Source organism: Leuciscus leuciscus (genome assembly GCF_965113295.1).
Source record: "Leuciscus leuciscus genome assembly, chromosome: 6".
Taxonomy (NCBI): Eukaryota; Metazoa; Chordata; class Actinopteri; order Cypriniformes; family Leuciscidae; genus Leuciscus; species Leuciscus leuciscus.
In genome coordinates, this window is record NC_138730.1 from 17,682,355 (window position 1) to 17,707,467 (window position 25,113).

General features: G+C 38.4%; 1 protein-coding gene across 1 annotated transcript; it reads right to left on the minus strand.

The window, feature by feature from the left end:
- Window positions 1-1,292: 1,292 nt before the first annotated feature.
- On the minus strand, window positions 1,293-25,080 carry LOC309500202 (Y+L amino acid transporter 2). Its single transcript, XM_082171763.1, has 10 exons — window positions 22,918-25,080; window positions 21,410-21,918; window positions 15,289-15,414; window positions 14,596-14,740; window positions 8,463-8,586; window positions 8,250-8,353; window positions 8,068-8,164; window positions 7,404-7,553; window positions 7,111-7,294; window positions 1,293-3,002 (listed from the first exon to the last, which is right to left on the minus strand). The coding sequence occupies exons 2-10, from the start codon at window positions 21,915-21,917 to the stop codon at window positions 2,908-2,910; spliced, it is 1,533 nt and encodes a 510-aa protein (XP_082027889.1). The 5' UTR covers window position 21,918; window positions 22,918-25,080; the 3' UTR covers window positions 1,293-2,907.
- Between the last annotated feature and the right edge of the window lie 33 nt (window positions 25,081-25,113).

A 25,113-nucleotide genomic window follows, 5' to 3' on the forward strand; every position in this document is an offset into this window, starting at 1 on the left:
CTCTCCTGTGTGATCGGCCCAGATGAGCTAACCTTTGCTCCTCATGTGCATCAGTGAGCCCTGGGCGCCCATGACCCTGTTCAACGATGCCGGTCCAGCGGTTGTTCTTCCTTGCACCACTTTTGGTTGGTACAAACCACTACATACACTCGAAAAATGCTTGGTTGTTTCAACCCATGTTTGGGTCAAATATGGACAAACCCCAAACCCAATTGTTGGTTGCAATTTTTTTTAGTACACTTTTAAACCCAACAGTGGGGTTTGTCCATATCTGACCCAAACAAGTCACCCAGTCGTCTAGCTCAGTGGTTTTCAGTCCTTGTCCTGGGGATCCACCGCTCTCCACATTTTGTATGTCTCTCTTAAGGCAAGCTCACAATACACGACTTTTGGCTAGATTTTGCTGTTCAAGACAGATTTCCAAGGTCTGCGACAAAAAAAAATCTGAGACGCGTCTCTCTGTTGGCAAGGGCGTGGTTAGCTGGTGCCCTCTGACGTCAGAGGGTACCACAACTTTCAATAAGAAAATTCAACTGCAGTAGCCACCGTTCAACCTGAAGAGGGCAGCACTCAGACGTTTTTACACCATATTTTGTAGAATTAAAAGACTTTAAACACAAATGTCAAAAAAATTACTTGAATCAATGAACAACATTAATAAAGCCCCAGTCTTACAGATCATTAACTAAAAAAAATTGTTTTAGGGTTTAGGCACCCTTTAATGTACATGAATGCAAGGCGACAATTTGATTATACTTGTTAATAGTAATATACTAGAAACAAGAAATATATTTTTCAAATGTAAATAAGTGGTCTTTGCACTATACTTAACATAATGATATATTTTATATCAGTTTTTGCTGAACAGACATGGAAAGCTAATTTTCTGCCTTCTAACGTTTTTCCATTGTTGGTTTGGCCACTAGGCCAAAGATCTTGTAGTTTGTGCACCTTATTGGCATTGTATATTATGAGCGCTGCTAATGCCCGGTACACATTGTATGATTTTGGGCTGTCCCAGACGAAAAAGATGACCAATCGTGGAGATTTCTGTGGTTGTGGCTCCTCAACGGTGGTCCTGCGTCATACAGTGAGAAAGGTTCAAAGACGGCCAGTCTTTCGACCAAAAATAGCCTGTGATCATTTTCTCACAGTGTCAGAAATGTAATATCTTCATCTCAAAGTGTGTTTGCTGCTACGACCTATACGTCTACTGACTAGCCAATAAAAATGCAACATGAAATGGCGCTAAAAACCTACTTACCTCAAGCTCCATTTGCAAAGTTGGCCTCTTTTCCCTAGCCATGACTGCATCCATATTCTGCTTTTACTTCATGCGCTTCCTTTCGCTTTAGTGCACATAAAACTACAATTGCCAAAGTGCGATTCATCGCTCTATTTGTTAGCCATGCTGATGATGTTTTATTCTATACCAACTTGCGTTGTAACCTACGATTCAATAGGTGTCATCATCGTAGCCTTCATACATATCGTACCCAAGTTTATTAGATCCATGTCATACAGTGTGATTTTATAGGATTTCCGAAGTCTGTAGGCATAAGACAAGACGACGACAAATGACAACATTTGTTTTGTAGTTTGAGCACCACTGCGATTCATAGTATTATAGCTCTGTAGTGTGAGGTTGGTCTAGCCATCACTAGTTGGCCCTTGTCAAAGTCACTCAGATATTAATGCTTGGCCGTTTTCCTGCTTCCAACACGTGGGATTCAAGAACTGACTGTTTACTTGCTGACTATATCCCACACATTGACAGGTGCCACTGTAACATAACCAATATTATTCACTTCACCTGTAAGTAATTTTATATTCTGGCTAATCAGTGTAAATTCCTACTGAATTCAGCAGTATGAAACAGTCACTGTGAGGGGGATTTTTCACAATATCACATCTGCGATTAAAATGACAAAACTGTTTGAAATTATCTTGAGGTGAAATTCTGAAGGCATAATCGAAGGCATAGAAGGGATAATTGAAAAGCGTGGATAATCTAAAAATGGATGAAAGTCGAACATACACTGACAGAGGTGTGAGACAGGTGGAAATGAGACAATTTCCTAAAAGGTTTGGATTGTCTCATGTTGTTCTGCATTGTGCGTCAGAGGCTAAACTCATCTCTCACAATCACCACCCTGACATCTGACACTGGAGCTCCCATACTGCCATAGTTTTCTCTATATTTAGCTTTAGCCATCTGGAAAAATCACCAAGTCATGGCGCGCTGAACACAACGTTTTCAAAATCAAAATCAGAAAAGCAGATCAAAGCTGATCACGTTCTCATAAATTACGCAAACCCTCGGGACACCCGTCTAAGTGATACTTCCTTCTGTCAATTTCAAATGAACGAGGGACATCAAATACAGTCATCATACAGAAAAAAGCGCACTGAAATCAAATGGACAAAATCATTTGAAAATTATTCCGTTTTGTACTAAAAGAAATGTGCATTTTTATTAAAAGAAAGTCCCACCAGTCTATGTTGTCTCAAAAAAGTTTAGTTAACTTCCAGTGTTTCTGCATTTTCCAGCTCTTTCTCCTATTTTTCTGTTCAAGACTCAAATCAAAAGCAGTTCCAATGTCTCCCAGTAACAGGCACAATCCTCTTCAGTCAGCGAGCTCCACTGAGACCTTGACAGAATGGCAAACATAATTCATTTTGATTCACAGTTATTAGTGATCCTTGAAGAAACACTGAAATAGAATAAATCACACAGTATTGTGCTTTTCAGTTACACTGAGATCTCTGAGATATCGTTGGAATTTGATCTCTATGAGTACTAGAAGTTTTATAAATCCATGAGGTATTTGCTTTTGACAAATAGTTTTTTCTCCCTGTGATGCAGAGATGGAATCCATGCTCCAGGCACATCCTCTTCAGATAAAGTTATTGAGTCTTCGGTTCTGCCAACTTCTCTGGCTCCGTATCTAAGTCGGTTAAGCAGCAGTAGCACATGATCTGAGCATATTTGGTGAAAGAATCTGTCACAGAGGAAAGAGAGAGAAACACTTTGGTGGGGATAAAGAACTATAGAATCACAGGAAGAAAAAAAAAAATATATAAATGAAGAGTTCAGATGCAAAAGCCTCTAAGTGCCATCTGAAATTTTCTTCTAAAATTAGCATTTTTATCAAGCTTGTATGTTTATGTTCAATTATTTCACTTAAATGGCAATGAAAAGAACCTATTAATTGTCATTAAAGTGAAATTACTGAACCTAAATATACGAGCTTGATAAAAATGCTAATTTTAGAAGAAAATTACAGATGGCACTTAGAGGCTATTGCATCTGAAGTCTTCAAATATATATACACATAATAACAGTAAACATGATATGTCAGTCACACAGCGTTCTTTCTTTCAGACTAGAACATTTTGTGATGGTACGATCTCATAAAACATTTCTGAGTCTGTATTTGAGGTCCGTCTTCAGACCAAAAGAAAACATCTATAACATCTCTTTGGTTTTCATTTAAATAATAGATTCACACAAAAATGTATATCACTTAAGCAGAACTATGAACTTGCATGAACAATAGTCACATGTTTGTTGTGGTGAAGTGGTGGCTGCTATGGTTGTAAATCTTTTACCACATGACTATATGAAAGAAAAAAAAAAGAAAAAAAAAAAACCCAGTACAACACTGTAAAAGAGCTGACATGTTTCCTTTTACTGATTCTTTATATTCCAGTTACCTAGACTAAACTAAATTAAACTAAGCAAATTTTTTTTTAAGATATTAGCAGAAAAGTATTTGTGTCTTTCTCTGATCTGTGCCTTTATAACAGTAAAAATTTACTTACAGCACTGTGCTACACTTATTGTAGGCTCGTTGTCATGTTAAAGTCAAACTATTAAGGTCATTTTAAAACAATCAAGGAACTTCGTTTTCTGACACATATTCAAAATTTCTCTTTAAGGAATAATAGTTTTTTTGCACCAACATGTGCCGAATGTCTGCACTTCCTAAAGGCCAATTTATACTTCTGCGTCGGGTGCGCGTAGAAGGTACGGCGTAGCATACGCATTGACGTGTACCATACGTCGTACCCTTCGCCGTACCCTGACGCGCACCTCCTCAAAAATGTAACTACGCGTCGCGGCGACGCGGACCGCAAGATCTGTGATTGGTCGGCTGGATAGCATCGCGTTTCCTCCTACGCATTTCCGGAATGATCTTCTGCACTCTGCACCGCCCGCCCGCCATTTTTAAATTCCGAAGATCAGTGAAGAGCCATGGAAACAGACCAAGTGACCGAGAGATTGCTTGAAGAAGTGCGGAAATACAGCCATCTGTATGACTCCTTCAGTCGCCATTGCTCGTAGAAACCTAAACTCAAAACAGCCGTGAGGAATGTAAACACAGTGGAACTGGAACATTAAAACCCACCCGCGCCAACTAGCGTTTCGGTGGTGTAACTGCAGAGCAACACAGACATTCGCAGAAGTATAAATGCTCACGACGGCGTCGCCTACGTGCGTAGCCTACGACGTACACTACGGCGTACACTCGACGCAGAAGTATAAATTGGCCTTAAGACTTACCCACTTAGTTTTCCTGCTTTAAAACAGTGCTTATTGATAGCATTTAGAAATTTGTGATGACAATGAATGCAACTACATATATTCTTGACCCTATCCCAACATTTATTCTTAAGGGGTGTCTGTAATCAAGTAGTCCCCTCATTTTGAATCGTGAACACCTCCCTTACTACTAATAGTGTTCCAAAAGCCCGTGAGGCGGCAGATATTACACCAGTCCTTAAAAAGCCTGGAAGTGATAAGTCTGACCTATCAAATTACAAGCCTATCCCAAATCTTCCCTTTCTCGCTAAGGTTTTGAAACGTGTCGTTGTGGCACAACTATATTCACACTTGTCATTCAACAAGCTTTTTGAACCTTTTCAATCCGGGTTTAGAAAGGGGAACAGTACAGAGACCGCTTTGGTTGGAGTCATGAATGACCTGCTTGTCTCAGCTGACTCTGCAGTCTCTATTTTGGTGTTGTTAGACTGAGTTCAGCATGTGACACATTGTGTTCCACTCCATTCTGCTCAATAAGCTTGAGAGTTGGTTTGGTATCTCTGGTACTGTGCTTAAATGGTTGAAATCCAACCTTACTGATCGTTCCCAGTTTGTTGTCTTGGGAAGCAACAAATCTTACATTAGGGGATCCTCAGGGATCTGCCTTGGGTCCTATAATTTTTGTATTTATATGCTTCCTCTGGGGCTAATCATTAGGAAATACGACTTAGGGTATCACTTCTATTATGCTGATGATACCCAAAAAATTGAATTGTTCCAAGACAGAGGTTCTTCTTATTGGCATACCAGCAGCTATTCATAAAGGTAGCATTTTTAAATTGATTATGGATGATAGTGTCATATTGCCATCTACTCAAGCTTGTAACCTTGGTGTGATTTTTGACGCTCATTTGACATTAGACTCACATATTAAGAGCATCACAAAATCTCATCATCTCAGAAACATTACAAGAAGGCCTTTTCTGATATTGCCTGACGCTGAAAGGCTTATTCACGAATTTGTTACTTCCAGGATTGATTATTGTAATGCACTATTTGTTGCTCTACCTAATAAATCTACCAAACGGCTGCAGTACATCCAGAATTCAGCAGCACGTGTTTTCACTTATACTCAATTACGTCAGCACATCACAGGCATTATTTATAATCTGCATTGGCTTCCAGTTCAGTCGCGTATTGATTTTAAAACTCTCACTCTAACATACAAATCTGTACATGGAACGGCTCCTTCTTATATCTGTGATTTAGTTACCCATACACGCCTTCTCGTTCTCTTCGCTCTGCTGATTCTTTCACTATTCAGCAGCCTCTTTGTAGATTACAATCTATGGGGGGAGAAAGCTTTTTCTGTCGCTGCGCCCAGGCTGTGGAATCCACTTCCTCTTACTGTTAGAAATCCTCCCTCATTAGCGAGTTTCAAGTAGTTGCTAAAAACTCATCTTTTTGCTTGCATAGATTAACATGTTTAGTATTTTATTGTTTTGATTAGTTGTAATGATTTGTAGCTTTTGTTGTTTCTTTGTTGTTTCAATTTGTTGTTTCTTTGTACTGAATAATTTCTGTAATTCTGAATTTTATTTGTTTTATTTGCTACAGTTTGTATTGCTTTGGGTACTAGAAAAGCGCATTACAAATAAAATGTATTATTATTAATGTGGGTGGTTGTTTAAATGCATTCATCAGTCTGACATTAGGAATTTTTTAGGTAACACTTTCTTTTACAGTCCCTGTTACGGGGTCAGCCCTATGTTCCCACAGCCCTATGTTCCCACGGCCCTATGTTCCCACATTTCTAAGAATTTTTTTTTTACTGAAAATGTTTTAAATTAGGCCCTATGTTCCCACAGCCCTATGTTCCAACAACCATATGTTCCCACAGCCCTATGTTCACACAGTCCTATGTTCTCTCATTTAAATATGTCCCCTGCTTGTGCTGGTACAGGGATAGCCCAATTACATCCCAGACAAGTCTCCCTCCTGTGAGGGGTAGGTTTAGGTATGTTAACTAATTAAGCCGTAGTCTCCTATGAAGGGTAAGTTTTAGTGCTTGTGCTGGTACAGGGATAGCCCAATTACATCCCAGACAAGTCTCCCTCCTGTGAGGGGTAGGTTTTAGGTATGTCAAATAATCAAGCCTAATTCCCCCACGAAGGGTAGGTTTTAGTGCTTGTACTGGTACAGGGATAGCCCAATAACATCCCAGACAAGTCTCCCTCCTGTGATGGGTAGGTTTAGGTATGTCAGGGTTAGGGTTAGGGTTAGGGCTGTGGGAACATAAGGCTGTGGGAACATAGGGCTGTGGGAACATAGACATGCTCCCCTTGTTACATGTGTTACATGTACCCACTGTAGTAATAACAGTAAGTTATGCATAATTACATGCAACTATACCCTAAACCAAACCCTAATCCTAACCCTAACTCTTTAGAAAGTACATGTAGTTAAATACTATTCCACAGTAACTGTGTAAATACACTGTAACAAGGACAACATTACTTTTTTATCCCCTCATGTGAATCAATGTGTAATATGATTATCCTCACCATTGAGTTTACTGATCCATTTTGGCCTTTTCTCTTTGGGCAAGTAGATACACAGGTAATAAACAGGCACTCCAGACAGTGCGATGGAAACTCCTATGAGGGAGTTAATGGTGTCGCTGTACAGAGGCACGATCACGAGGAACACACTGCACAGGCAGTAGACGAAGGGAAAGAACAATGAGAGCTAATGAAGAAAACAAAACAAAGTCAACAAACAAACAGAATAAGACATGGGATTTTATTCAAACGAATATGCAGATGTGAATGCTGGAGCGCTGTATGGATCTAGTTACCTTGACAGGTCTGTGTCTGTCGGGCTGAGTGAAGCGCAGGTAAATGAGTCCGGCCACGGACAGACCCACATACAGCCAGTAACTGAAGCTGAAGTAGTTGATGAGTTGAAACACATCCTCCACACACAGGAAGATCAGACCCATAATGCCCTACAAACACCCACAAATACAATGCTTATTATTGCCTCTTCAGCAAGACGACTGCCACATTGATCAGCTCAACATAAAAAAAATGCACCTTTAAACATTCAACAGCAGGAAAATTATTGTTTAATTATAAAGGCAATAGAAAGACATCACTAGGGTTGTCAACTTGTGTTGTTTCCGGGTGCAAGCAATTTTCGATAACAAAATTTGCAAAGTTTTCAAAGTAACTAAGTTGAATTCCCTAGATCCTCTTACTCTTGAACCCCTCCCTTCAAAGCACCCATCACATAGACCACGATCAAAGCACTTTCCAATAGATAAAGACCTGCCATCGCCACCCAACCCATCCCCCCACCACCTCACCACCTCCCCATAAATACATCCAATGACATAAGTACAATGGGTTGTGAACACCATTTCATGTGGACTTTACCAACTGATTATAATGTAGTATCATAGTATCATGGATAATCTGGTCCAGTGTACTGATACTTGGAGAAAAAGGCAGGAGACTTACATTAAAGAGGAGTGCAGGTACGGGAGTGTAGCGCTCAGCCTGGATCAGACTTAAGCTGATGGGAAGGTGGCCTTCTCTCGCCCCCACAAAAAACAATCTAACACAAAGATACGCAACATCTACTATAAGCATAAATTATTACTTGAAAGTCATTGTTGTTTTAACTGGGACCAAAGTTTTACCTGGAGGCCGCAATGATGGAGGCATTGAGTCCTCCATAGCAAGACATGGCCACAGCAATGGGAACGATCCAGCTAACGGGACCTAGCACCTGATTCCCAAATGTCTACAGATGGGGACACAAACTAGATGGTTTAATCAAATGATGGTGTAATTAATACAATAAACTCATAAAGTCTAAAGATCACATATTTGATACTCTGAAAGATCCTTACTACAGCCACTGCATCACTACCCATGAAAGAAGGCATGTCCAGAACTACGTAGTAGGCCACGTTGGTCAGCAGGTAGATGATTGTCACTATTGGCATGGAGATGGCTATAGCGATGGGAAGGTTCCTATGAACGATCAAGGAGAAAGATTAAACACTTAAAGCCCCGATATACTTCAAACGAAATCGAAGAACGATCTGATGTGACGTCATTTCGAACAAAATCAGGCCGAAACAGAGTTCGTTTTGGGAGTTTGAAACAGATTGCCAAAGGGAATTTTCCCGAAAAGTTCGCTCCGGCTGCTAAACACCTTCGAACTCCCATTGGTCCATGGCGATAACGTAATAGGTAGGTGTGCGAAGAAGCTCCGCCTTCTTTCATGTGAAAATCGTTTCTGGTTCATTTGGCCTGTTCAGTCTGTCGAGGTCAGATGTCACCCCGCGAGTAAAAACGGGAGCTGCTTTATAGTAGAAAATTAAGTTGTACTTCTGATGAAACGAGACACGTTTCATGTTTAATTCGTTAAAGCTGCTTGATTTTAAGCCATCTATTGTATAAATAAACATGACGTGACTCTACTGGAGTGCTGTAGAGCTCGTGCAAACATGCTATGATCATTTGCTTTTCTAATGCTTTATTAAAATGCTTGCTGTTTTCTCAATTTTGTTGTGTGTTTATTTTGTTATTGAGAGGAAGGCGCACAGCACATATTTACATATTTATCTAACCATTGCTCTCAGCAGTGTGGGCGGCGTCAGATGTTCAATAACAGTATATTGCTGGTCACGTATTTCAAACTTCGTTTTACCCCTAAACGAAGAACGAAAAAGAACTTTAGGATGAATAACATCATCCTGGACAGGATGTATTCATTTTTATGTTGCTTTGGATAACAGTATCTTCTAAATGAATAAATGTTAATGTTAATGTAGAATGATAAACACACCCAATGTGTTAGTCGTACAATGAGTCCACTGGTCATGAAGTTATTCACCAACAGGACCAGATGGAATCTACTGACACTTGCATTAATTGAGCAAATTTTTGAACCTCAGAGTACTAAACAATAATAATCAGATTTGCCAACATACAGGATAAATTAAGTGATTGAGATGCACATCATTGAGAATTAAAGTTTGATGACAAACTTTGATGTTGGTTTGACAAATTTTTGTCTGAAAGGTTGAAATATCGTAAACACTGTAAACATGTTCAAGCGCATTGTTAACATGTTTTAGCAAGTTAATAGCATGATTTAACACATTACTGGCACATTTTAACATGTTGCTAGCATGATTTAGTATGGTGCTAATATGTTTTAACATGTTTCTAGCATGTTTCTAACATGTTTTAAAGTCCCCTTGTAGTCAATAATTCAATCCCTTAAAACTTATCTATGATCATCAAAATGACATATTTAAATGGTATTTCCTTCATGAAAAATTCTTCATGCACTTCATGCATTCAAAAATTATACATTCAAGCATGAATGTAACTCTACACCTTTGCCTCATTTAGTATACACGGTTCTATGAATATGTAAATTAGCCCAGCCTCCACTCACTCATACCAGCTCAGAGATCCACTCGGTGACGTGATTGGTAACAAGGTAGTTTTATGGAGAAAACGCTTAGCAATGGTGTTGACTTTTGAGTTTGCACATGGTTTGTCTTAAAGCATATTAAAAACCCCACATAGACATATAAAACAACATTAAAAACTTGATTTTCATCACAGGGGGACTTTAACATGTTGGCTTAGGATAGTTATTAAGCTTTGCGACTGATTGACAGCTTAAATACTGTGGCCCAATTGAGAGGCTGCATCGTTCGTAGGCCTTGAAGGTCGGACCGACCTGTAACGTGGCTGCTGCAGACAAGAGGCCTTGGATCCAAGTGCAGTAAACATTTATTAAAACAGGACAACTGAAATAACTCTAGACACAGAACAAGACAAATCCAGACACATGAACAGGAAGCTACAACAAATACACACGATACAACCATATATTGGCAACACTAGACAAGGAACAAGAGAAACACTGGGGTATATATACACAAAGAAAAACAAGGTTAACAAGAAAACAAGGGGGAGTGGCTAATTGTCATGGGAACACACAAGGGTAATCAAGGGAACTAACAAGACACACCTGGGGAGACTAATAAACTACAAATCATGGCCTCAGACAAATAAATAAAAGTCCTCACAAAAGACAGGGGAACACAGGCTGGGATCATGACACAAGCATTGTTAAATGGGACGGTCTTGCCTTTGAAGGATTGTTCTTGTCGCCTAGCAACTGTGACAGCTGAGTGGCAGCAACGTTTAAAAAGTTATATATAACTGTCTGAAAACAAACAGGGTTCAAGACCTGTCTAAATATGTTCACCTTGTTCTACTTCTGCACATAGTAAAGAGTATAAGCTATATAAAATCACATTTTAGTAAGACATACAAGTCAACATTTGTACAGCTTTATATACATTTATTTTTTACATTTGTATCATTAGATATTTGAGTATGAATTTGAGTTGAAACCCAATACTTGCATAAAGTTTAATTCGACAGTGTCTCTCAAAAGACACTGTCTTTTGAGAGACAGTGTCTCTCAAAAAACAAAAAACTCACGCGCAATGAATTCTGGGGTAGGCTATCTGTTGTATCCCTTATTGCCTGAGAAATGAAAGACGCATTTCTAGGCTGCGTTTGAAGGAGCCTTTGAATTGGGACAGAATTCGTTACGTCGCTGTGACACAATCTGCCTTCGGATGAGCCCTCGAAGGATGCAGCTTCTGAATTAGGACGCAGTTTATAAGAGGTTATTGTAGGAAAGTTTTGAACCCTTCCATGAAAGTCTATGTGAATTTGGGAATGTTCGGAAGACCGATACAGGAATTCCGTAAGTCGGATCAGTTACAAAAGATATAGCAACCCGAGTGAGAAGAGTCTGAAGGTCTGACCCTAGTTTGGTGGTTCTAGTTTTAAATCTCTAGGCGGAGATACTGTTTAAATGTTGTCTCAGAAATGTCGGGACGGGTGAACGGAGGACTCAAAAGCTGAGGGTTCATGAAACAGAGATTATTTGAACACTTCAGGGAACAAACAACCTCCAAAGTGTAGTAACACATGTGGACAAAAGGGAGCTCCAGAGACGTCCGTACAGACACCTGCGGACACACAGGCTGTGGAAACCAGCGCCCAACGGGACAGAGAGCTAGACGAGACAGAGAACAGCAAGCACACGACCATCTGTATCACTCCTCATCTAAGCGTCCTGGGTATAGCAGCAAACAGAGGTAAAACACACAGCACAGATCCAAAAGCAGATGAGACAATGCACACTAAAATCTACTGACAACAAGGGGCAGACAGAGCAGGGAATATAAAGGAAAAGGGAACAAGCCACAAGTGAGGGCAATGAGCTGCAGACAATGACAGGACAACAGGGAAAGCCGATGATGCACCCTGAACCGTGACAAGGAGGAAGAAGAAAGAGGAAAGGAGGAGGAAGAAGAAAGAGGAAAGAATGAGGAAGAAGAAGAAAGAGGAAAGAAGAAAGAGCAAGCATATTTTGGTTTTGTCAAGCCAACATAATTAAAGGGGTTTCCAAGTCTGTGGCATCCCCTGTATAGAACAGCTAACATTTGATTTGGTCCCAAATATAAACTAAATATAACAGTTACAAAATATTTATTTTAAAAATTATATATATATATATATAATATATATAAGATGCAAAATTATCACTAGATTCATGACAGGTGCACTCGCACATACATTTTTTCTTACCTTCATTTGACGTTCATGAATCCGAATTATTCTAAATGAGGAAGCACATGCCCACTGCTGTAATTTGCATAAAACACACCCAAACCAAGTCCATTTAAGAACCTGTGCACTCTCGCCTGAGAGCATGTGCAGCATGATCTTTAGAGTAAAATGTGCCATTCTCAAAACCAGCTAAAACACAATAAATAACGTATACACTCACCGGCCACTTTATTAGGTACACCCTGTTCAACTGATAGTTAACGCAAATATCTAATCAGCCAATCACATTGCAGCAACTGAATGCGTTTAGGCATGTCGACATGGTCAAGATGATCTGCTGAAGATCAAACTGAGCATCAGAATAGGGGTAGAAAGGTGATTTAAGTGACTTTGAACGTGGCAGGGTTGTTGGTGCCAGACGGGCTGGTCTGTGTATTTCAGAAACTGCTGATCTACTGGGATTTTCACACACAACCATCTCTAGGGTTTCCAGAGAATGGTCTGAAAAAGAGAGAATATCCAGTGAGCGGCAGTTCTGTGGGAGTAAATGCCTTGTTGATGCGAGAGGTCAGAGGAGAATGACCAGGGGTCTCATTTATAAAACTGTGCGTAGGATCCTTACTAAAAGTGTACGTGCGCCCGAAAGGCAAAAATGGCGTACGCCCAAAAATATTCAGACTTATAAAACCGTTCGTACGTCAGAACCTGCACAGAATTCACTTTATAAATCCCAGTCAGCGGACTATTGTGCGCACATGCGTCTCCACCCCGAAATAACCATATATGGAGCTTACAGCGCCTAGTTTTACTATGCAGATCCTCATCTGCATATCATTTGCATATGATTATTCATCCACGTGATAACGTTTAAAAGGTACAAGACACATTATACAATGTAGTTGCCTATCCTTGCCTTTTTTGAATACATAAATCAAATAGTGTAAAATACATTTCAGAGACATTTTTTCTCAATCTTTTCCACTGGCCGAATTGTATTTTTAATTGATTTATATTTTTAATGGAAACAGATAGGCCTTGGGCATTATTGCACGAAACTATTTACCCAGACAATCTGGTTTTATTTATCATAAGCAATTATCTCTGTGGTTAAAACATTAAAACACAGCACGCCACAGGAAAAGTGTTCAAAAACATCGCATCCACAACAAATATTATTGATTGAATATCTTTTTTTTTTTTTTTACTTCTCAGTAATGATTTCATGTTGAAGTGTTTAATTCCATTAATTTGAATGGCATATTTAATCTAAATGTTTATATCATAAGTAAAACATAGTTTAAATCATTATTTTATTTATTTAAACTGTTATTTGCGTCAGTTTCACTAAACGGCCCACCGTGCTCGCTGGCGCGGACATTTAAGAAAGGATGGATATTTGCTTCAAGTGACAGGCTTGGTGAGTGAAATTATATTTGTATTATCTTTCTGTATATGTTTAATTTTCTTTAGATTTTCTGTCTAAAAGTTACCAAAAAGACATTTAACTCCAGCTCACCATCGGTGTCGCCAAACTGCTCCATCTCCAAAACGTTCGTACGCATGGGTCAGAGTTTGCGTGCAGGTGCGTACATTTTCCCGTAAAGTTTGTTTTTATAAATCACAACTTATCCGTCGGAAGTGGCGTACGCCTCTTTCAGGGCCTGTTTTGTGCATACGCAACGGTTATAAATGAGGCCCCAGATCTGTTTGAGCTGATAGAAAGACAACAGGTTGTCCCAAATTGTAATGCTTTTTAAATGAGAACTATTCAGTAATTCAAATAACCACTCGTTACAATCGAGGTCTGCAGAAGAGGATCTCTGAACATGTCAAACCTTGAATCAGATAGCCTTCAAATCATCTCAAACTGGTTTCTTGAACATGACAGTGAGTCACTAAACTCAAATGGCCTCCAAGGTCACCAGATCTCTGGGATGTGAAGGAACGGGAGATTCTCATTATGGATGTGCATGATGCTATCATGTTAATATGGGTCAAAATCTCTGAGGAATGTTTCCAGCATCTTATTAAATCTATGCTAGGAAGAACTACGGCGGTTGTGGAAGGCAAAAGTGATCAGTTGACAATGTAAAAAAGTGAGGAAACTTGTTGCCTTAAAATTAAGTAAATAAACTTCATGCGTAATTGAAAAAATAAAAAAAGTTATGTGGTATTAAGTTCACTTAATTTTTCAAGTTAAGTCAACTGATCACTTTTTACAGTGTAGCAAAGTGTAGGCTACCTAATAAAGTGGCCGTTGAGTGTATAGGCCTAGATGTACAGTTAATGGATAAGAGCCAATTTTACTGTAACATCCAGGTAATGCATTGAATACGGAAAACATGAAAAGGGACATGCTGACACCTCTCAGGGTTCTTGATCTCCTCAGTAACAAAGTTGAGCGTGTCCCAGCCAGAGTAGGAGAACAGAGCCGAATAAAGAGCGAGAGCGATGCTGCCCGCCTCCGTGGAGGAACCCTCAAAGGGATTATCAAAGTTCTTTGTCTCTCCTGTGACGCATATGAAGAATGAGGAACAGAAAAAGAAAATTATTAAGACAGTACATGAAACACCCTGAACTTTTAAAACAACAAAACCTGTGTAGGTGCAACCTGAGCTATAAATAAGACTAACCCATGCAAGCATGCAACCTATAGGCAAAAAAGCGTAACGCTAACACTTCGGCTTTGGCAGGCGGTAAACAGCTTTTGTGAGGAAATAGCTTATCAATATAATAATGATAATGCTTAGGTAAACAAAATATAAAGATTTTAATTAATAAATGTATTCTTTCTATGGCTTTCAGATTTCAACACCTAATATCACAGCGATGTATGCCCAAAAAGGCTATTTTTTTATGATAAGAGCCAATCATAAGAGCCACAGACACTCTTATTATCTCCCATTTATCTCTGATTAAGAGCTACTTCCTTGTTCATGTAATATTTTAGGTGGATTTGTCGCCGTAAATAAGAGAAATTGAGATATCTCAATTTCTCTTATTTACGGCGACAAATCCACCTAAAATCATCAGTATCCCCTCAAAACTTATTTTTACCGTTAATTATCTTGATGATGCCCATTGTGATGACGAGGAGCAGAGACATGATCTTGGTGTAGGTGAAAATATCTTGAACCAAAGTGCCCCACTTTACATAAGCACAGTTTATGAAGATCAAAATACCTGAGGAAAGAGGAGGAACACATTAAATACACATTGAGGATCAGAACACTTAATATTAATGTTTTAATTAGAAGATGACTCACAAGATATTACGTAAAAGGCCTGTTCTTTGTTTTAGTCTATATTTCTCAGAAACCACAGCAGGCAATGTCCATGAATACAGTACAGGTTGGTGTCCCAATTTTTAATGCTTTTTAAATTAGAACTATTCAGTAGGTTAGATAAACTATTATACAACAAAAGATTAAGCAGTCGTCCAAAACAAATCAAATCAAATGTGGATTTTGGCCTGTCCCACCTCAGGGTCTTGACATAATTTCATAATTTTGAAAATCATATTATTGATTATTCATTCTTCATTTTATTGTGATAAAAAACAAAATAAAAAATAAATCATTATCGAAAACGTTGTTTAGCTTTGTCCCACATTTTACGTGCAACCCTGTTACACAGAAGCATGATTTTATTATAGTTTTATTAATATTTAGACTTTATATTTTTACTTTCATGTTTCATTTTTAGTAATTTCGCTATGTTCTTTTGTCATTTTATTCGTATTTTTATTCTATTTAGGTTTAATTTATTTTTTGTCAGTTTTATTTACATCCAGTTAATCATTTTAGTGCTTGAACTAAACTGAACTTGATTGAATTGAACTATTGCCAAAGCAGCATTTACAATTCTTGTTCATTTGAAGTTTTCAACTAATATATATATATAATATATATATATATATATATATATATATATATATATATATATATATATATATTATATATAATATATATTATATATATATATATATATATATATATATATATATATATATATATATATATATATATATATATATATATATATATATATATATATATAATTAGTTATGACAACATATATTTTTACATTGCTTTAACTAATAATAAATACTTTTTTTATAAGTTAAACGAGATTCAACTCATTTTCTAATTTCAGTTTAATGTAATTTAAGTTGAAATGACTTAAATATCCAAGTTGATTGTACTTAATTTAAGGTAGCAACGTTTTGTATATAAAGTCATTTAAAATCAGCTCCTTCCTTTTATATTGTATTCTGCTTGTTCAGTAATAATCAAACATTTGAATTTTTTTTATATATATTTATATATTTTTCTTTTTCTTTCTGTACTCTGTTCTTGGAAAGTGCCAGATCCAATCTCAGCTAGCTCATGAATTGTGTGTGTTGTTAAAGTCTGTCCTCATGCACTGAGTGGATCATGTCTTTCTGAGAACATATTTAGCTCTGACTGGAAACTGTGTGAAGGCAACAGCTGCTAAGAAGGAAAGAGAAAGAAAAACATCTCTTGTATGTCGTGTATTAGAGCAGCGAACATTGTGCAAAAACCGAGAAGAGTGCCATTCATCCCTGCTTCGGGTTTCATTTTCCTCAAACTCTGTTTAGCTTAGAATACAAGAACCAAAAGAAATATGAATAGATTTTTAGTTTTGAACAGTTATGTTATCTATGTAACACAATTACAAATAGAAACTCTAAATACCCTCAGGTTTAGATAACATGAGCCATCAACAACAACAAAAAAGTACTATCATGGCTTTGGACTTGTCTACATATTCTTTGAAGTACATTGGAGTATCATGTAAATATAATGGTGTGTGAAGATGGTAATCATTCAGTATCACTGTATTACTGTACTTTGTAAGACGTACACTAGGATGTGTTGTTGATCTTTCACCCGAATACTAGAGTCTGCAACAGTCAAGCCAGCTCAGTCACAAAATAGACTACTAAAATAGTTTGGTCTGGTTCACAGGCTCCACAACAAGTGCCAACATTCAGCAGTATTAAGAGACTGTCTGGACTAGGATCTGCTAGAATATGTACTAAATATGTGCTACGGTTAGACAGGTTAATCATAGTGATGGCTGTTATATTACGCAACACCTTATGTGTTGTTGCCGATCATCTTTGTATGCTTCCTGCTAATAATATGTTTCTCATATGTTTCTACATTCTCTTTTTCAATTCATCATGCAGGTAACTATTACATATGTTAGTTTTGTGTAATACACTTACTTCTCAATGGTGTTCATAATCTTTCATTTACCTCAATAGCTTGACTCACTTCTGAAACAACTTTCCTTTTTGGCTGACGTCATCTAGGCTATGGGTCAATAAAGGCTTGTTGGTTAATTCTGGTATGGAATGACTGGGATGTTTTTCACATCACATTAGGGAAGTACAGTGGCTTACGAATGCTGTTTTATGTTGACTAACAAGGATACTAACAAGGACTAAGAAGGATATGCTGTATGTGTCTCAGGGAAATTTAGCGAAGTGAAGAAAGAAAGGTTTTTGTGAGTTGTGAAGTGAAAGACAGCAGAAGGGAAAAATATTTTCATACACTGCTAAAAACTCCTTAAAGGTGCAGTAAGTGATTTCTGAGAATCATTGTTGATCAACCCAAACAAACACACCCCTCCCTTTATTGCTCCGCCCCCACAATGACAGTCTTTCTTCAAATCTCCCTCTTGTTCACTCTCTCTCCTCCCCATCATAAGTGGACACGCCCCCTACTGCTGATTGGCTACTCGGTACTCGGTCCGATCCACTTTCATCAGCATTGAAAATTCTCGGAAATCGCTTAATGCACCTTTAATGCCTGAACAAAAATATGGCATGTTATTTTGATTTCATCAAGTGCAACATATTCCTGGATCAACATGTTTGTTGATCCTGGAACAACATTCCAATCAACAAATCAGATTTGAGGGACAAGTTTACAGTTTATGTCAAGTTTAGGCTTACAACCAGGGATAAGTGCTTCTACATCAGTATTATTCACCTACCATTTCCCTCTGATTTTAGGGATAAGTTATGGGTAGGGTTGGGTTTAGGGGTAGGGATTGGGTTAGGACTACATTTTCGGACAGGCATGTTGTTCCCGGATCAACAAAATATGTTGTTCCCGGATCAACAAAATATGTTGATCCAGGAACATGTCATACTTGGCAAAATCACAGTGACCCAAAAACACAGATAGCACGTTATTGTGATTTCTTGTTTCAACTAAAGGGAAAGTTGTGTCATCATTTACTCATCATCATGTCGGTCTAAACCTGTATGACTTACTTTCTTCTGTGGAACATAATACAAGATATTTTGAAGAAAGCTAGGAACCAAAACAACATCGGAGCCCATTGACTTCCATTGAAACCTGCGCTCACTTTCTCCCTCCCATCTTTCCTCTGCTGTGTCATCTTCTCTTCCCTCACCCTCACAATTCTAATCTCTGGATGATGCTCCATTTTAACATCTTCTTTAGACAATATCTGCCCTCTCTCCTCCAGGCCAGCACGCACTGACCCCTGGTTATCTGAGGTGCTTCGTAAACACTGGACCGAACCGAAGAGGAAATGGCGCAAATCAAAAGACACATCAGACCTGAGTATGAATCAATCTCTGCTCTCTTCCTTTTCTGTTGATGTTCATGCTGCAAAATCTTCTTATTTCTACAACAAGATCAACAGCGCCTCTAACACACAAACACTTTAAGACATTCAACTATCCCCTCTGTCCACCTCCACCACCACCTACCTCCTCGTTAACTGCTGATGATTTTGCTAACTTCTTCACCGACAAAACAACAACTATCAGCAGTCAGTTCTCAGCTCCACACACACAGGAACCCAGACCAACCTCTCCCACAGCCAATATCCCTCTCTCCTCCTTCTCTCCACTAACCGAGGAAGAAGTATCTAATCTTATCCTCTTCAGTCATCCTACCACCTGCCATCTAGACCCCATCCCCTCACACCTTCTACAAGCCATCTCTCCCACACTTCTACCAGCATTCACACACATCATCAACTCCTCCCTCCACACTGGCACTTTCCCTACAGCATTCAAGCAGGCTCGGGTAACTCCACTGCTTAAAAAACCAACATTAAACACATCACTTGTAGAATTACAGACCTGTCTCTCTCCTACCATTCATTGCGTAAACACTTGAACGAGTTGCTTTCAACCAAGTTACATCCTTCCTGTCTCTGAACAACCAGCTGGATGTCAACCAGTCTGGCTTCAAGAAAGGGCATTCAACTGAGACTGCATTGCTTTCGGTCACAGAAGCCCTACGAACCGCAAAAGCTGCTTCCAGATCTTCAGTTCTCATTCTCCTGGGTCTGTCTGCTGCCTTCGACACTGTGAATCATCAGATCCTTCTGTCCACCCTCTCATCACTGGGCATCACAGGAACTTCCCTCCACTGGTTTGAATCCTATCTCACAGGTAGATCCTTCAAGGTCGCATGGAGAGGCGAGGTATCCAAAGCACATCAACTGACCACAGGGGTTCCTCAGGGTTCAGTTCTTGGACCCCTCCTTGCTTACAGCTTGCTTACAGATCTATCACAGGCTCAGCTCCCTCCTACGTTCACTCGCTCCTACGAGTCTAAACCCCTACCAGAAGCCTACGATCGGTCAACGAGCGACGTCTCGTGGTTCCATCACAGAGAGCAAAACAAAATCACTCTCCAGAACATTCTCATTCACAGTTCCATGCTGGTGGAATGCTCTCCCCACCCTCATCCGGAATGCAGAATCCCTGACAACATTCAAAAGACAGCTGAAAACTCATCTCTTCCGTGAGCACTTAGGCCACATCCACACGAAGCCAGAGCTTTCCCTATCCGATATTTTTTTTTCCCGTTCCCAGAAATATCTGCGTACACACGAAACCACTGAAACCGACTCAAAACGATGTAGTATACATGCCAGACCAGTATGTGGCGCTGTAATTCTGCCTCAGACATACACTAAAAACGGAGAAGAAGACTTGGAGCTCGCGCATAAACCTTGCGCGCTGTATACAACAATAATATTAGGCACAGTAGCTTCTTTTTTTATTTTTTATTTTTTAATCAAGAACTTTGTTGAACAATATGAAAAACCATAAATGTAGTTGCTGTGACTTAACGGTGTCTGACTAGTTGACACTTGGTGTGATGACATCATCGTTTCGCAAAATATACGGATTGGCCGTACACACGAAAACGCAAGGGCGGCGTTTTCAGATTTATCCACCTTGGGACCCGGTTTCAAAAAATAGCGGTTTCAGTCTCCGAAAACGCCGGATCCGTGTGGACGAAACACCAATACGATAAAAAATTGATACGTATACAGCGAAACGCGTCTCCGTGTGGACAGGGCCTTAACCTTATAAAAATTTACTTAACCTTCCTTTTCCCTTAATCCTCCCTTATCTTGCTTATGCTACTCTGAGCAATGCCTGCACTTTGTATTTTGAGCACTTCTTGCGTTGTTTTTGCCTCTTCACGATGACTCGCTTAATTTGGTCCTAATTTGTAAGTCGCTTTGGACAAAAGTGTCTACTAAATTACTGAATGTAAATGTAAAATGTAAATTGTATGGACAAAGAGACATTTCTCAAATATCTTCTTTTGTGTTTCACAGAAGATATAAGTCATCCAATTTTGGAACGACATGAGGATGAGTAAATAATGACAGATTTGGGTGAACTATCGCTTATTCAATAGAGCTTTTTTTTTTGTTTGTTTTTTGAGTTAACGCTATGCTAAGCAAAAACAAAATGAAAGAGAAGTTTCAACTGAAAAAAAATAAATAAATAATAATAATAATTGACATTTAAAAGACAAATGAATGTTTCATGTGTTTCAAAAATACACCATAAAGGGATTTTATGTCAATTCTAATCAGGAACTGAATTGGGTACACAGAAAGAGGTCTCAGCCAATGGAATACTTTCGGATGGAAAGGGCACGGGATCTCTCTCAACAAGAGGCTAACTGGAATCAACTGAAAAGAAATGTCGTTTCAGAGGTGACGCAAGCCATTACACTGCAATTACAGATTACAAAAACAATATATTTCTTTGGAACACCTTGAATGATAAGACCAGGAATGTTTAAGTAAGCAAACAAGACTTGCCATGCTGAGAGCAATGGCAATGAGGACTCACAGAGACAAGCCGCTGCTATGAGTCTCACAGCGTCGTACGGAGGCTGACAGGTGGGGTAGAACGCTTCCACCAGGTAGTTGGCAAACGTCAGCGAGATGATAGCCTGACTGGCTGGCTCCACCAGCAAGATGGACGTCCACAGGCGGATGAAAGCAAGGAAACCCCCAAAGGCCTCCAGGATGTACGCATAACTAGCGCCAGACTTCGTAATAGTGGTTCCAAGTTCTGCGTAACACAGCGCGCCAAACACGGAAAATATGCCACCGAGAGTCCAGATGACCAGCGAAAGGCCGTAGGAAGCGCTGTACATCAACACGCCCTTGGGCGACACAAAAATGCCCGAGCCAATCATGTTGCCCACAATTAAGCAGATGCCATTGGTGAGAGAGATCTCCCTCCTCATGATCATCTTGTCCTCCTGTAGGTCTGGACCATTGCTGGCTCCAGCTGGTTTCTTCAGGTCCAGGTCTCCCCGAGACCCCGGACACAGTTCCATCAGTTTCTTCATGCTGGAGGAAACAAAGGTCAACAGGTTATTACAGCTGTAATCACTAGTACAACACAATGATGATGGTTTTATTTTGATTTAACATCCCAGTCTTGTTTTTGACTAATGACTAGCAATTGGACTAGGAAATGAGCAAACTACAGTTTGTCTACATATCTGTATATCTATATAAAGTGTAATTTTTTTTTTAAACATCTCATTTGTGATTGCCATAACATATTAAATAATATAACATGCAAAATATTCAGGTGACACTTCACAGAAAGGTCCTATTAGTTGACGTTAGCATTAGCAATGAGCAATACATTTGTCATGGTATTTATTTATCTTTGTTAATGCTAGTTAATAGAAATACTGGTAACACTTTACAATAAGGTTAACTACCATTAACTTAGTTAATGAACTAACATGAACGGCAGGATTTTTATGAACTAACATTAACAAAGATTAATAAATACTGTAACAAATGTATTTCTCATTGTTAGTTCATGCTAGTTAATACATTAACCTTATTGTAAAGTGTTACCAAAATACTATTAAAATCTGTTCATTTTTAGTTCATATGAGCTCAAGTGCATTAAATATTAGACATTTTAATTTTTAATAATGCATTAGTAAATGTTGAAATTAGCAAACTAAGATTAATAAATGTTTTAGAAGTATTTTTCACTAAGTAATCTCATTAACTTATCTTAACAAAGGGAAAAAAATATTGTATTCCGCTGTATTCAATGTTGTTTTGAGCATTCAGCATCAGAAATGAATTTGTAAGACAGTTCAGTCAAAAACAGCTTTAAGTTGATTCCATTTTGTAAATAAGTTGTTAAAATGAGCCAATACTACTACTACTACTTCTAAAGTAATGACGTCAGACTTAAATATTTCACTGGCAATCCCCTTACTAACCATTGGTAAACAAAACAGCCACTTTGGGGCCAATAGTGCAGGGTCCTATGTAACATTTTAAATGTAGTGCCAAAAACAAACTGGTGTACTTTACCTTTAATCATGTTAGAAGGAATGGTGTGTGAAAAAACAAAACAAAACAAAACAAAAAATCATAGAATTGGATTGTGGAGAGGAAGAGCGTACAGATGAGTTATGCAAGTTTCCGAGGTGATGATCCTGGTCAGAATGAAGAAAACTAGACTATCAGGGTCAACAGGATGAGTGCTGTCGCAATCCCAGACCGCAGAGGCTGATGTGTTTTTCCACCGGAGGCAAGATGGGTTCTTGAGTTCCCTGGCTATTTTAGGAGGTTTGTACAGAGAGAGCGAGAGAGAGAGAGAGAGAGAGAGAGAGAGACAGAGACAGACAGAGAGAGAATGCCTGTCCCCTCCTACTGATTGTAAAAGTAGCTCAGCAAAACCCACTTGAACTAAAATAAAGTCTTTGTTATCGGATCTGTTCCAGCTCTGCCTCTAGAATTCAGTGTAAAGACAGACTGTTTCCCCTTTAGAGGTGTTTGCTAAGGCAAGCAGCACCATTACTATTGCACATTATGAACACTCTTGACTGCAAGAATTAATCTTGCGCAACTCGTTCTTCAGTTCATGCGACGACACCTCAACTTGTGGATCTTGTTGAGGAGATACTTATTTAACAAATCCACAAGGAGCATTTTTCCCTGACCGATGATAAAACTGGTGAAAAATCCCATAGATTTATAATACATGAGACATATTTAGTGACCAGGGCCTTTATTCAGAAGGATTTATCACCTCATGATTAGGAGTTCTCAGAAGAGGACTTCTTCAAACCGGTTCACAAAGCTACTAAGAAATGTTTTACTTAGGAAAACGGGGACATCGTAAGGTAAGAGGTGGAGGCAGAGTTGACCACAAGTTCAGTGAACACACTGTTTTCTCGCAAAAACTGATTGGTTGACAAAGAACCACTATTTGTCACCAGATTCACACACAACCAGAAGTGCAGGCCTATATACATAGACACCACTGTTTGGGGTCCGTAAGATTTAGTTAATTTTATTCAGTTTGATCATTACATCGATCAAAAAGACTATAGAAATTGACAGACACTTCAAATAGAAACCATGGTTTCCATAAAAAAATATTAAGCAGCACAACTGTTTCCAGCATTGATAATAAGAAATGTTTCTTGAGCATCAAATCTGCATATTAGAATGATTTCTGAAGGATCATGTGACACTGACTGGAGTAATGATGCTGAAAATTCAGCTTTGAATTTACATTTTAAAATATATTAAAATAGAAAACAGTTATTTTAAATTGTAATATTTCACAATATTACAGTTTACACTGTATTTTTAATCACATGAATGCAACCTTGGTGAGTATAAGATACTTTTCAAAAACAAAAAATATATATATTACTGACACCAAACTTTTAAACAGTGATATATAAAAACAAATTTTAGTTAGAAAAGCAATCCATTACATTACACATTTCAGGTAATATAATCATACCACTTTTTGATTACTTTTGACCCGACTCGTTTTCTTACATAGAATTGACTAGGATAATACTGTACCATATTGATATAACATACAAAGAAAAATAAATTATATTATATTCTTTGTTATAAACAACATGACGTGCATTAAATTACGTCAGGGTTTCCCAAACCGGGGTTCTGCAGGGGGTTTGTGAGTTTAATGAAAAGCTAATTAAATCATATTTATATTTAAAAATATAAAATTAAAGTTGTAAAAAATAATAAAAAAATGTTTGAAAGAAAAAAGCTTCCAAAAAAGACAGCAATACAGGGTTAAATGATTCACTGAGCGATAATTCGAATAATATTTTGTTTGTCAGGAGTTTTTCCCGATATGCAGTTGCTAAAATACTAAACATGTTTCATGTTAAAACATGAAAAAGAATTAGGGAGTGTAATTAGGGATCATGTATTATATATACACAAGCAGTTCTCTAATCTGCATCTGTGTTATTTAATCTTTATCGAGTGTTTTCTAGGTTGTTATGGTGGTTGCCTTACACAGCACACCTGGTTTCTATGATATCTGGGGTCATATTCACAAATTAGAAATATAAATTGTGAACCTGTGAAATTTTTCACTGCTTATTTTAGGACTCTTACATACAGTATCTTTGTTTAAGAGGAGTTCATGGAGCATTTCAAAGCTAAAAGTAAATCCTAAACCAATGGCTTTGTCTTAAGGTGCGAATCATGCAGTGTGTAATATAGCGGTCTGTA

Excerpts from the sequence above, each read along its gene's own strand:
- LOC309500202 (XM_082171763.1), bottom strand. The coding sequence starts at position 21,917 with ATGAAGAAACTGATGGAACTGTGTCCGGGGTCTCGGGGAGACCTGGAC. Across the intron at positions 8,354-8,462 it reads GTAGTGATGCAGTGGCTGTA|ACATTTGGGAATCAGGTGCT; the intron begins GTAAGGATCTTT and ends CCCCATCTGTAG. Across the intron at positions 8,165-8,249 it reads TCCATCATTGCGGCCTCCAG|ATTGTTTTTTGTGGGGGCGA; the intron begins GTAAAACTTTGG and ends TCTTTGTGTTAG.